The sequence below is a fragment of the Telopea speciosissima genome, chromosome 4 (genome assembly GCF_018873765.1).
Source record: "Telopea speciosissima isolate NSW1024214 ecotype Mountain lineage chromosome 4, Tspe_v1, whole genome shotgun sequence".
NCBI classification, from domain to species: domain Eukaryota; kingdom Viridiplantae; phylum Streptophyta; class Magnoliopsida; order Proteales; family Proteaceae; genus Telopea; species Telopea speciosissima.
The window spans coordinates 5,264,936-5,279,515 of record NC_057919.1 but is presented as its reverse complement, the minus strand read 5'-3'; the positions used below and the strand labels follow the sequence as shown (position 1 = coordinate 5,279,515).

Genomic DNA, 14,580 nt, shown 5'->3' with positions numbered 1-14,580 from the left:
TCTCCTTAAATCATAGCAACAAAAAAAAAAGAACTAAAATGCAAGATTTGAAGCAAAAGATCAAGTTTTTTTGAAAAAAACCTACCTTTCCCTTCAAGTGTTGTTTGTCTTGTATTCCAAGGACTTGAGGGCGATGTGGATCCGACCCGACACAACATATTTTGCGGTGCGAACGGAAGGGAGAAAAAGTTGAGATTTAGTTAGTAACGAGGAGGGTTGGGCTGGCCCAACCTGTAGCAAGCGAACAAACCCCCAAAGAGAGTTCGGAGGCGTAGCCCTTGAGAAAATTTTTGGGGGTTCTGGTTCGTGTTTGGTGTAAAATATGAAAAAAGGCATGTGTTTCGATATGTATCGACCGATACATATCGATACGTACCGATACATACCGATACATTTAAAAACCCAAACAAACGGTAATATTAGTATGTATCGATACACTCGATACGTAATGACTGCATCGTATTGTCTCGACATGTATCGGTCGATACATATCGATACACTCGATACATATCGATACACTCGATACAATACATTTAAAAAAAAAAAGAGACGTATTGGCCAGTATCGTATCAATACCGACCGATACCGATACGTATCGGACGATACGATACGATATAATACGATACGATACGATACCGACCGATACTTTAATCCATGTGGATACCCAAAGCAGGGGAGTACACAGTCTACCTAGACACTCCTTCCCAACACTAACACAACAATTCCAGCAAGCAAACAGATCACAAAAAACTTGAATAATCGAGTTGCAAACCAACAACTTACAACCTTTTCAACTGAGGTCGTGGAGGCTTGAAAGAGGAGCTTCCTTGGGCGACTCCAATGAACCTGGATTTCAACTTCAACTGATCCTTGAGGAGAGAGAAAGGGAGCAGACACTACAGGGCTGGTGGTACCCCTGTTTTTTCTTCCTTGCTCTTAAATCTGTCTTCTTAGCTTCAAATCTTCATCAATATGTCTTTTGGTTGATCGGTGAACAACTTAAACAACTCTTCTTACATGGTGCAGCCTCTATTGGAGCCCTCTACTCCTCTAGGGTTCCAAAACTAGAGGCACAATGGAGAGATAAGTTGCTGGTCGACTCTCAAACTGGATCTGAGAGAAGAAGAGTACATAGGAATTCTTGGGAGAGAATCGATTTCTCTCCCGTATATTTATTAACTTGTGAATGCCATGAAAAATTACATCAATACCTCCACACTAACATAAGAGTACCAAGGGAGTTAAAAATGTACAAAATACAAGCTTATTTAACAAAGTACCCATAATACCCTTACGCCATGAACTCTAACATATACTTATCTTTAACTATGTCCACATATTTACTTGAAGTGAAACACTTCTCTTCTCTAGTACTTGCTAGGTTAACTCTCTAGGGGTTGTTTGGTCATAAGTTTTTTCTAGGTCAATAAAGATCATATGGAGATCCTTCTTGCAATCTCTAAGTCTTTCCATGAGTCTCCTTCTCTTAAGTAAGTAAATAGCTTCTGTCATGGATCTTCTTGGCATGAAACCAAATTGGTTCTCCGTAATAGTAGTTTTTTTGTCTCTGGCGAGTTTCATTAACTCTCTCTAATGTAGTCCAAGATAGGTAGGAGACCTACTAGGAGCTAGACAACAGGATCAATAGCAAAAGGGGTTGCTGGTTCGAATGGACAGCACTAGGATTTAGGTTAATTCTAGGGTTTAGGATGGGAATTTGGGAATGGGTCTTATATGGCTTTAATATGCAGGTCTAAGCGGTTATTATGGGATAAAAATAATTGGATTTGGTTAAGTTTGAAAAATCTGTAGAATTAGGGTTAGGGTTTCGGGTTGTAGGAATTAGGAAATAGGCTGAATTTAGGGCAGGGTTTTGGATCGAGTATAGGGGACAGTGAGAGGGTAGATCGACCAGGTTTGGGGCTGGTTCTGATGGTTAGTTATGGCTGGACAGATTTTAGATGGATTAGGGTTTTGGGGGAATCGATGGAATTGATGGGGAATGGGGCTGAGTGATTCAGGGTTAAGGAACTCAAATAAAATAAAAAAGGGGGTGTTAGGGTTGGCTGTAGAAGGTTAGGGGAAGAAGGGAATAACTAAATTAACAAACAACTCACCGGATCTGCAGATCTGCAGTAGCAGCAAGTTGAGGAAGCTTGATTGAAGAAGAAGAAGGACCTCCCGATCTAGAAGATGCAGGGAGTCGCTGGAATCCACCAGCCCTCACCCTTGATATGACTCACAAGGGGTCTTGATATGACTCACAAGACAATTCTCAGAAGAGAGAAGCAGCAGCAGCCATGGCCAGCAGCAAAAGTTGATTTTTTTGAAACATAATGGGTGGGGGAGCCTCTCCCACGATCTATTATTAAATAGGAGGCCAAAGGCCTAATTCCTAAAACTATTACAACTCTAATCTCCATCCAAAATCGTGGAGAGGTACAATTAAGTGACTTAAAACAATTTAATAGGTATAAAAAGACTCAATTGACCCTAATGACTTAAAACAACTTAAACTACTTGAAATAAAAGAAGATTCCCTACTAGCCAATAGGATATAAGAACCTATTGGCCAATAGGAACACTTCACTTAAATTAGACCAATTGAACCAATTGGATGCAATCAATTTAAACCGGTTCAATTAAAAACACAAAATAAAAACTATAGAACTGAAATAAACTAAACTAAGGCTCCTATTAAAACCCTAGGCTTAGGGTGGCTTCTTCAATTCGAGGAGGCTAGGGTTTGCATCGCTCTCCCATTATAGTATGACTTGTTAGGTTTATGCCTCTATACTTATTGCAACTTTGTATATCACCTTTATTTTTATAAATCAGAACCGCAGTGCTTCTCCCCATTCATCTGGGATTTTCCTTGTGCTCATAATCTTATTAAACAGCTTGGTTGGCCAAGATAAACCACAGATTCCTAAGCTCTTCCACACTTTTATTGAGACCCCATCTGGACCGGGTGCTTTGCCTACTTTCATTCTCTTTAAAGCTTCTTTTACTTCCGGCACCCTAATTTTTCTTATATATCTATGGTATGTTGTGTCTTCATGGGTAATGTAACCTTCCAGGATGTGAAATACTCAAAATAGGCTGTAAAATACTATAGAGTATGCTAAATCATTGCATGTGGTGTCTTGATGTATAGTTTATGCTAAATCATTGATTCCAGAAAAACTCAAAAAACTAGAAATCGCCAAGCACATTGAGATTGGCAAAGCACGGATAAGTTGATGCCTTGACTATATGCATCCATTCAAAATTGCTAGTATTTCGAGGATGCTAAGGGTATGTATGGTAACCTTCCAAAGAATGGATTCTGGTGTTTTTTTTTATTCTAGGGGCAGAATTGAAACAGATTATGTATGGGTTGTCCGGTCCGTTTTTGTGATTTTTTGAAACGGACTGGGTGATAAAATAGATTCTGGCAAGCTTTTGAGAAACATAATTAATTCTACCAATTTTTCGGTGAAAAAACATGAACTTAAGTGAATCAGGGGCATTGATGGAATTTACCAACAAAACCTAAAACCTAGCCCATCTTCTCTACTCGACCTCCGCAACTCTCAAGTTGAAGCTCCAACTCGCCACCGACGCTGGTAAAGAGCTCAACAAGAAGCTCGGCTTTGTCTATCAGATCAACCGCTCCCATGGTCGCTCCTCCTTCCCTGGCTTTCTTCTTCTTTTTCACTCTCTATCTTTTGAAACCCTAGTTCTAATTCTCTTCTCTTTCTTTTCTAGCTCTGACCTTTGTTATTATTTACTTCTTTTAATTTGATTCATTTGTAGGATAGAACAAGGAATTGCCATGTAGGAGCGATAGCTTCCATAATTGATGCGGTTTGGTGATGGATTCACAACAATCGGGTTCATTACTCTTCTTGCTCACAATTTCATCGCCACGACTTGAACTCGAGACCAGACCCGAACCTGAATCTTTGTCTTCCTCCTCTGTTCTTTTGTTCTCCTCTTCCTTTCCAACTGAAACCGATGCATTCAGTTTCGATGAGTCTTCACCATCGCTGATTGAGAACTCGGCAAGAATTTCTGTGTTCATCTCCAAATCTGGCAATACATCTCCATCGTCAATGCAAACGAAGAGATCATCGAAATCAATGCCTTCAAGAAAATTCCCACCAGAGAAAACATCGGAGAACTCATCGACCCCAAGTTGAAAAGTACTCTCTCTCTCTCTCATCATTGGAGCTTCTTAAAGGTGGTACTGCAAGCATTCCAATGACCAATTATGGAATATCATTCAGAGTTACAGAACAACAGCTCTAGTAGAGAGCAATAGTGGGTGTTTTCCGATTAGTCATTATTGCCGGGACGACTGACGAAGGGAAGGGGAGAAAATTCAGTGTTTATGGTTTGAACTCTGAGATAGAGGTTGGATCTCAACCACAACTTGTATAGAGATTTCTGAGAACCCTTTTGTTTCTGTGTTTTCGTTTGTGCTTTGGCAACCTTTTCTCTCTTCTTTTTTGTTTTTTTGTGAACTCCTCATCGCAATTCCAATGAAGGCAAGAACCTCTCTGAAATCCCGCATGCTCCTCTGAACTCCTCCATCAGTAAAGTCGATCATAGTGAAAGGGGATGCCCTAAATCGAAATCCAGCCTAAGGTATCCCTAAATCAAATTTTGTGTTATGAAAAAAACAAAATCGATTCTAGAATCAGGTTTACCATACAGTATTTGTTGGTACAGAATTACTCCAAAAATTCAGAAACAAAAAAAATCGATTCTGTCTCAGAATCAATTTTTTGAAACAGAATGGTTGCCATACATACCCCAAGTATCTAGTGATGTGAATTGAAAGAATTTCTCTCAATCAGAAAACACCCATTACTTATGGTCTGAGAGAGATGCACTTTTATCCTTTCCTTGGGTATGTTGAAAGCAAGCCGCTGAGGTAGGTTGTATAGGATGCAAATAGCTTAACCTAACCTGGAGCAGGCTATACATTATACAGCCTCAAAACCTGGATTGAAGCACCGAGTGCTAACTTGATTTGATGCATTTCTCCGTCTGATAAGGAGAATGTCAAGTTTGGTACTCCATGCTGCAAAGATAGTCCTCCTTCCCATTTTTGGATGTTCCAAAATGTTTGTCCACCTTTCAAATTGCGGTTTACTTTTTGTCAATTTTACTATTTGATTTTTACCCCTTGCATTGATTGTAACAATTCACTTTTAAAATAAATCTAAGAGATGGAATAAATAGCTAGTAGAGGGTAAATTGGAAAGATAGTCTATTTTTAATGCTTCCACTGTCCCACCTTAAACTTTCTACTATTTCAAAGGGGGCAATCATTACGGGACTGAGGGAGTATATGATTCTGCTCTTTATGCTGTTTCCTAGATTTTGTTGTAGGCTTTCATCTTTCTTATGATTGATGTTGCTTCATAAATTGTCTCTCCTTTATACTCATGTCCTCTTTTTTACTTTTCATAGCCTTCTTGTTCTATTGTTTTTTATGCTAATTTTTTTGGATGAATGCTTGTCATGGAAATTTATTATTTTTGACTTAAAACTCCTATGCCCAAAATTTCTCTTGAAAAAGAACTAAAAGAGAAATCTTGAGCCTATTGCCTTCCTAATTACTTGGAAAATTTTTGCTGGTTTGTTACCTTGTCTTTGTAACGTTTATGAAATTCATAAGCTTTCATATGGTGTGTATGCTTTCTCTCTTATTCATTCGCAAAACCCGCATGTTTTGGGTCAAGCAATAAGGTGATGGTGGGAGAAAATACTTTTATAACAGATTTTTTTTTTCAATTTCTCTCACTCAAAAAAATTATTTTTTTGTGCATCTAATGGTGCAGTATCCTTCCTGTGGGTTTGCCTTAAGAACAAATTTATTACTGCCTGAGTATCTCATAGTACTTAATTCAAAATCTTCAATGATTTTCATGCACATGGTTTCCTTCCTCTTTGATCTTAAAGATATGTTTATCTTCCTTCTATTTGGAGGATGTTTGGCTGTTTCTTTACGTTGATTTAATATTATAGGTTGCAGAGGATCTGTTTACCGGGCATTAGGGCTTATGGTGGCTGCATCACCATGTGCATTGGCTGTAGCTCCTTTGGCATATGCTACTGCAATCAGTTCCTGTGCGAGTAAGGTAATGCTCCTATAAGTAAGAATCATGACAAATGAAGAATATGATTTGATCTTCCTCACAGGACATTCTCTTTAAAATATCGATGTAATTTTTGTTTGTTAATTTCCTATAATCTATGTATTTTGTCTCTCTATTGAGTTGACTCACTGACGTGGATTAAAAAGAATATAGTTTGACCCAGAGAAAGACTGAATATTGATCCTCCTTTATATGAATGACGACAGGCATTCTTTGAAACGTAGGGTTAGACAAAATTTGAAAAGCTGCGGTCTTCTCTTGCATGTGTTTCTTCTTAGACAGTTGGGATTAAGTTTCCATCCTCCCATGGGTAATGCTAGAACAACTAATGTAGATGCCAGTTCAACTAAGAACCAACACTACGGCAGGATCGATGTATATTCTCTGGCCTTCATGTAACAATTGAACATCAATTCCAGTGGCTGATTCAGTCTTTTGAATGTTCTTCAGCAGATCAGTAATTTTCAGGGCAGAACTCTCACTGAAATCGATTGGAATAGAAGATTAAAAAAAGAAAAAGAAAAAAAAAAGAAGATAGAAGGATAATTTGGATTGAGCCTCTCACTCTCTCCCTGGCTTCTCACCCACTCGAAGGCATCTCACCCTCTCAAGAATTCTCTCCCCTCACTGCATCTCACAATATTCATGGCTATCAAGCCAGAATTTTCTCTTTTATCTAAATCATTGGCTACTGAAAGTCAGAAGCTTTCCCTTATTTATAAACTTTAATTAATTACAGCTATTGAGTCCTTCCTTGCGTGGATAATGTAGAAGGGGGGTTCAGGTAAGAACCACTCTACAGTAGGATCGATGACAGGTTGCAGCGGAACATCAAAATAACAATAAAACCAGAATTAGTAACTTAGGAGGTAGAGGTCAAACCAGCTTGTAGAACAGTGTCAAACTTAGGTTGAGTGAAGGTGATGTTGAACAGGGTCTATGCTCGAAAATTCATCCAATTCTGATGGTTGGATGCTGAGATATGAAAAGAACTCCAAAATAGCAGGTTATGGAATATTCCACAAACAGTACTGTATTTGGGCTCCAATGAAGATCGAGTGTAGGCCTTGATGGTGAGAAACTTTGCTGCAAATTTGGTTCAATTCTGATGGTCAGAAGTGGAGATTGGAGTTGGGGATGAAAATAGAAGGTTAGTAGTGTAGAGCAATCCAACCAGCAGAATAGGCCAAGATTGGGCTTGAGTGGGGTGGTTGATGGTGTGATTCTGTGCTCCAAATCTCCACAGGTACTGATGGAGGGATGTGAAGTTATGGAGGAGGAAAGAAAATAGAAGGTTAAGGCTTGGGAGCAATCTAGCCAATAGAACAGGCTAGAATGGGGATTGAATGGGCTCCTTGTTGGTGTGATTCAATCTCCCAAAGCTCTGCTGGAACAAGGCTCAGACATTGGAGAGAAACTGGTTCGATTGCTCCAGGCACTAGGGCAGGAAATAGACATTGGGGATCGAATGGGCTCCTTCTTGGTGTGATTCAATCTCCCAAAGCTCTGCTGGAACAAGGCTCAGACATTGGAGAGAAACTGGTTCGATTGCTGCAGGCAGTAGGGCAAAAAATAGACATGCAGGAATGTGGTTCGATCCTTCTCTGGTGATGATCAGCAATAGCAGTTAAGGGCTTGCTTGGGAAGCAGCTTCTAGACATCAGTAGTGATCAGTTACAGCAGTTGCAGTCACAAACACAGCAAGGGATATCGAGCAGGGCAGGGAGAGAAGATAAGAGAAGAAGAGAGAAGGAGATAAGGAGATTTGGCTCTCTCAGCCCTAGGGGTTTTGGCTCTCACCAGCCAGGTAATGTAGTCCTAGATAGGTAGGAGACCTACTAGGAGCCAGATAACAGGATCAATAGCAAAAAGGGGTTGCTGGTTCGAATGGACAGCATTAGGTTTTAGGTTAATTCTAGGGTTTAGGATGGGAATTTGGGAATGGGTCTTATATGGCTTTAATGGGCAGGTCTAGGGGGTCAATATGGTATAAAAATGATAGGATTTGGGAAGGTTTTAAAATTCTGCAATTCTGGACAGAATCGAGTTGTAGATTTTGGGTTTTAATGGAGTGGAGGAATGGAGGGGTTATAGTGGAGACTAAGGGCTAGGGTTAAGGTTGAGTGTGGGGAATGATGTGGGGAATGTAGGCTGGAAGTATGGTTTGAAAGTGAAGGCTAAATCTGGAGTTATGGGGGAATCCTAGTGGAGGTAGGAATGCAGGTTTAATGGAGAATTAGGGTTTGATGGATGGAGGGGACTGTGGATTAGGTCTAAGGGAAGATGAAGTATGATAGAAGAAGGTTTAAAATAAGAAAACAGGTTCAAACTCACTGTATTGCAGGACAATGGCAGCAGCTTGATGATTTGAAAGAACCTCCCGATCTTCACAATGCAAGGAGTCGCAGGAGTCCACCTACCCTTCACCACCTTGAGATCCACAAGGATATACACTCACAAAGAGCAGCAGCAATGGCAGCAAGCAAAAAGCTAATTTTTATTAATCAAATTCGTATTCAATACTTAGCCCCCTTACAACCTTATATAAAAGACTCAAAATTAGACTCCTACACTAAAAAGGAAAGGCCTAACCCAATCCTTAACCTATTAGGTAACTTAAACTAACTAGGAAACTAAAATACTAAAAGAAATAGACTCAAAACATAGCTAGACTTATAGAGTCCTAATCCAGCCCAACTTACATCACATGACCACTTAAGTTGTCACATGACCACTTAACCAAGTCACATGATCACTTAAATTGAACCAATTGGATGCAACCAATTTGAACTGGTTCAATTAAAAAACATAAAAATAAACTAAGTATTGGGCTAATCCCTTATGCAACCTATATACCCATATGTTAGGCCCATAAAAGTGGCCTATTACATTAGAAACCCATGGGATCAATGGCCCAACATGTATGTAACCCGACCCTAGACTTATTCTCAATGAAACAAGCCCTATTTGGTGATGAATCTGCATCAACTCTCCCCAACTTGAAAAAATTCGTCCTCGAATTTTGTAGTGAAGAGGAGGAATCAACATGTGATCACCAGTTTTGACCATCCCCAAACAGAATTCCGGTGAAGCAGGAATATTGGGGATAAAATCTCCAAGGCGTGGAGCTTTCTCTTCGAAGAACCATGTTGGCATAACAAACTCTATGTGTTCGTTTTCTGAATCAGCAGCAACTGTAAATGTCCTGTCCATAGAGTCTTCAGTGTTAGCAACCTTCGCATCTAATACTTGAGACACAAGCTCCACCTCTTCAAAAACAGCATCTTGAATGCCAATAATTTCTTGTGGAGTGTTCTCAACCACTACTTCATTTTCCATGTCCTCAGCCTTGTATACTTTGCTCTCTTCAATAGTTTCTTCTACCATTGTGTTTTGGATCTCCATATCAATTTGATGGCTGAGCTTCTCAACCATGATCTTAACTACTGGTGCAGCTTGGTCTACTTGAGTTTCTTTAGCTATAGGTTCTTGAATCTCTTCAACACAAACTGCCTTAGTAGAATCTTCTGTTGGTGCATCCACCATTGGTGAAACTTCAAACACAGTCGATGCCACTTGCGTTTGAGTTGACATGTTTGGCAGTCCCTGTGGCTGTACAGTCGATGTGGTCACCTTTGGTTGTAACCCTTTTAGAATAAAACAATGGTATAGACGGTGTCGATCAGGTAGGACACACGAGTTGTTTTCAGGTTCAATCCAACCTTGTCGCGTGTCTAACCAATCACCACCTACTGCAATAAAACTCTTTGAATGTGATACCGGCTGACACCAAGCACCATCATGGTATGAAGAACACCCAAATTCAATAAAGACTTTACCTGTAGGCATGATGCAAATCTCTCCTGATTAGGACAACATATCCACCACGGATTGTGAAATAATGTTGTTACGTCGCCTTTCATCAACAACTAATATAGTTGTGCTCTCATTGGGTAGACGAACTCGGGTCTTGAAAATGAATGGAGGTGGGTCTTTTGAGGCTTGGTTGGAGCTTCCCTCCGCCATAGCTCTAATATCAATTAATGTAGTCCTAGATAGGTAGGAGACCTACTAGGAGCCAGATAACAGGATCAATAGCAAAAAGGGGTTGCTGGTTCGAATGGACAACACTAGGTTTTAGGTTAATTCTAGGGTTTAGGATGGGAATTTGGGAATGGGTCTTATATGGCTTTAATGGGCAGGTCTAGGGGGTCAATATGGTATAAAAATAATAGGATTTGGGAAGGTTTTAAAATTCTGCAATTATGGACAGAATTGAGTTGCTGATTTTGGGTTTTAATGGAGTGGAGGAATGGAGGGGTTATAGTGGAGACTAAGGGCTAGGGTTAAGGTCGAGTGTGGGGAATGATGTGGGGAATGTAGGCTGGAAGTAGGGTTTGAAAGTGAAGGCTAAATCTGGAGTTATAGGGGAATCCTAGTGGAGGTAGGAATGCAGGTTTAATGGAGAATTAGGGTTTGATGGATGGAGGGGACTGTGGATTAGGTCTAAGGGAAGATGAAGGATGATAGAAGAAGGTTTAAAATAAGAAAACAGGTTCAAACTCACTGTATTGCAGGACAATGGCAGCAGCTCGATGATTTGAAAGAACCTCCCGATCTTCACAATGCAAGGAGTCGCAGGAGTCCACCTACCCTTCACCACCTTGAGATCCACAAGGATATACACTCACAAAGAGCAGCAGCAATGGCAGCAAGCACAAAGCTATATTTTATTAATCAAATTCGTATTCAATACTTGGCCCCCTTACAACCTTATATAAAAGACTCAAAATTAGACTCCTACACTAAAAAGGAAAGGCCTAACCCAATCCTTAACCTATTAACCTATTAGGTAACTTAAACTAACTAGGAAACTAAAATACTAAAAGAAATAGACTCAGAACATAGCTGGACTTATAGAGTCCTAATCCAGCCCAACTTACATCACATGACTACTTAAGTTGTCATATGACCACTTAACCAAGTCACATGATCACTTAAATTGAACCAATTGGATGCAACCAATTTGAACCGGTTCAATTAAAAAACATAAAAATAAACTAAGTATTGGGCTAATCCCGTATGCAACCTATATACCCATATTTTAGGCCCATAAAAGTGGCCTATTACATTAGAAACTCATGGGATCAATGGCCCAACATGTATGTAACCCAACCCTAGACTTATTCCCAATGAAACAAGCCATATTTGGTGATGAATCTGCATCACCAGGCCTCTCAGCGCTTCATCCACACAGGGGATAACAGAATCTTCATGCTTCAAAGCAAATATCATTCAACTATTCAAATTGTGGGGAGGCTTCTATAGCCTTTACATTATATATAGGGTTATGCTTGCACCTCAAGTTAAGAGGAAATAGAAACTTCTAAACTGAAAGAAACTAAGCTTGGAAATAGAAACTAGTATTGACTCAAAAATAGAAACTAGATATAATCTTCAAGCCTTCAAGGAATCTTCTAAATCTTCCAGCTGATGGTGCTTCTTGTGGACCCCACTTTTAAGTTTTAAGTGACCAAGTGTTGCTGCTGATTCTCTTTATTGGTGGTCCCCTCCTTTAAATATGTTTCCATCGGTTCTTGCAAGTGGCCCCTAAATACTTATGGCCAAAGAGAGAATTTTACCCTTCACTTAAAGACTCGAATCACTAATAATTAAAAGTCTACTCTGGCCCCACGGTCTTCTAGGAATATTCCCACCAAGTCAAATATGGGGCTGTGACACTGTTCACATGAACAATAACGTGAACAGTGTTTTTGTATCTTCTTCATGTTTTGATCTACAGCAGTAAAAATCATAATAAAACATAACAAGAGACCAAAAATACCAAGAATGCCCTGCTGCTGCCATTAGAATATAAACTTCAACAGACTTGAAATCTTGTGGGTAGTTAGTTCTGGCAGTATACTGGGAACCCACAAATTCTTAGTTTAAATAGAGTTATAGAGCCTTTGATTGCAAGTTATTGTTTTTGAATACAGCTATTTCTTCTGAAATTCTAAGTGCACTACAGCAGGATTGCTTTTCCTGTTAGACCTCTATTTGGTGTAATGATTGAGCCAAAACTTATATAGATTAATTCCATTTCATGTATTCATGTTTGGAATTGCCATTTAAATTGGAGGCGACAGCAGTTTGTGTTGAAATTGATTGTTTGCTTTATTCTAAGCTGGTTAGTTCGGGAGTCTCTGCTTGACTTAGATTGATTGGACTATTTATGAATTATTTTGGGCCTCTTATTCATGTGGATTTGGGTTTCTGCAACCCATGCTACATCATTAAAGTTAAATATTTACATTGCTTACCCTGATAAAGTGCTTTATCTTCCAAGTCATTACAAAGTGGTATTTTTGTTTACAGGGAATATTGTTGAAGGGTGGGCACGTATTGGATGCTCTGGCATCCTGTCACACTATTGCATTTGATAAAACTGGTACATTGACAACTGGGGAGCTTATGTGCAAAGCCATTGAGCCAATACACGGACATTGTGAAGGAATTGATAAATCAAGAGTTGCTTCCTGTTGTAATCCTAATTGTGAAAAAGAAGCTCTTGCTGTTGCTGCTGCCATGGAGAAAGGGACTACTCATCCTATTGGAAGGTATTATTATAAAAATGGACTTTAATTCTTTTTCCCAATGTATTGGTTGCTAATATAAATTTAAGTTGGTCCTTTATGCAGTGATTATTTTAGCTGAAGTTGTATTCTAACTTCTAAGAACATTATCTTTGAACAGATCATCTTCTGATTTTTGTCTAATTGCCCTACTATTTCACATGCTTTAATACACATGTCGTTTGGACTGATTACTGCTTATACTGTGTTATCGACCTGCTTGACAACATAACCTGTCTGCTACTTAGAAAATGAAATGGTACATTACCAAGTTGACCATCAAATATTACAAGTTTCTCGAGGAAAAGGATGCAAAATCCATACTCACTGAGGTTATTCATATTAGTTTGTTGACTTTGAATTGTGTTGCTTGAGATCTAAGTAATTCTTGATATACAGTGTTTTTAGTCCTGTATAACAGCTTAACCATAACAGAATCCACAAAATTTGAGCGCCATTTAAGCTGCCATCTGACATATTCAGGGCCATGGAATGAAACATGGAGGAAACACCTGGCCATATAACAACAACAACAGCTCAGCCTTATCCCAACTAAATGGGGTCGGCTACACGGATCCTACAAAGAGCAAGAATTAATAATAAGAATAAAAGAAAGAGAACACAACAACCACAGCGAGTCAGCGACAAATCAGTCTAAAAAAAATTAACTAGGGTCGGCTACATGGATCCTTGCCCTCCAATCAGCTCTATTCGCCGTCATACTAGGAAGACCTAAACTATGCATGTCTTTCCTCATCACTTCATCTAGGGTGATTTTAGGCCTGCCCCCTAGCTCTTTTAGAACCTTCAATCTGAATCAAGTCATTCCTTTGAATTGGAGCATCCGGCGGCCTCCATTGAACATGGCAATACCACCTCAGGCGACTTTCTCGTTCGTAGCTTATCTTGAATCGGGGCTACTCCCAAGCCAGCTCTAATATGGTCATTCCTTATTTTATCCTTCCTGGTTTTTCCACTCATCCATCTCAACATCCTCATCTCCGCTATAGTTAGCTTGTCTATATGACGCTTCTTAACTGCCCAACACTCCGCCCCATACATCATAGCCGGTCTTTTGATTGTTCTGTAAAATTTATCTTTAAGCTTTAAAGGAATCCGTCAATCACATAACACTCTTGTCTCCGGATGCACCTCTCCACTTCAGTAGGATCCTCCGAGAGACGTCATTTTCTATATCACCTTCCTTACTAATGATTGATCCAAGATACCTAAAAAGGACACTTTGCGGATTCTCCATCTCATCAACTTTCACCCCTTCATTATCCATCCCGGGGCTAAGGTTACATACCTAGCTTGTCTAGAACACCTGGCCATATGCATAGAAGATATGTTCAAGGGACCAAAGTTCCAGCAGACCAGGCAACAGAAGGTCTCCACTTCCTAGACCCTTGAAAGTAAACCTTATTCAGTGCATCATGAAAAATTTGAGAGTAATTCTGGGGAGTGAAAGATTGAGGAAAACTTGTGTTTTTGGGGGTTTCATAAATAATTAGAGAAACAAATAATTTGACCTAAAAAAATCCACTCTTAAAAATATGGAATTGAAGAACAACATGCAAAACAAATAATTTGGGCCAAAATTTTGGAATCTCTACAAATCCTAAATAAAACAATAAAAAAAAGGCTGACCTTTTGGTTCCAAATTCTTGATATGTCAACGTCTTATGCCTAAATTGAGCCATTCCCCATTTTTTGCGGTATTCTGTTTTTTTGACCAAAATTTGACTGCTTCCATCCCCTCCAAAATCAGCAAATTGAATCAGATTCTTTGC

The 14,580-nt window shown here is 39.4% G+C and overlaps 1 protein-coding gene across 1 annotated transcript in view; it reads left to right on the top strand.

The window, feature by feature from the left end:
* Positions 1-14,580, top strand: part of LOC122657304 (probable cadmium/zinc-transporting ATPase HMA1, chloroplastic) — an 82,545-nt gene that overhangs the window by 32,974 nt on the left and 34,991 nt on the right. The window contains exons 6-7 of the mRNA XM_043851957.1: positions 6,022-6,134; positions 12,531-12,772. Of these exons, the coding sequence (XP_043707892.1) occupies positions 6,022-6,134; positions 12,531-12,772 (355 nt within the window). The remainder of the gene's footprint in view (positions 1-6,021; positions 6,135-12,530; positions 12,773-14,580) is intronic.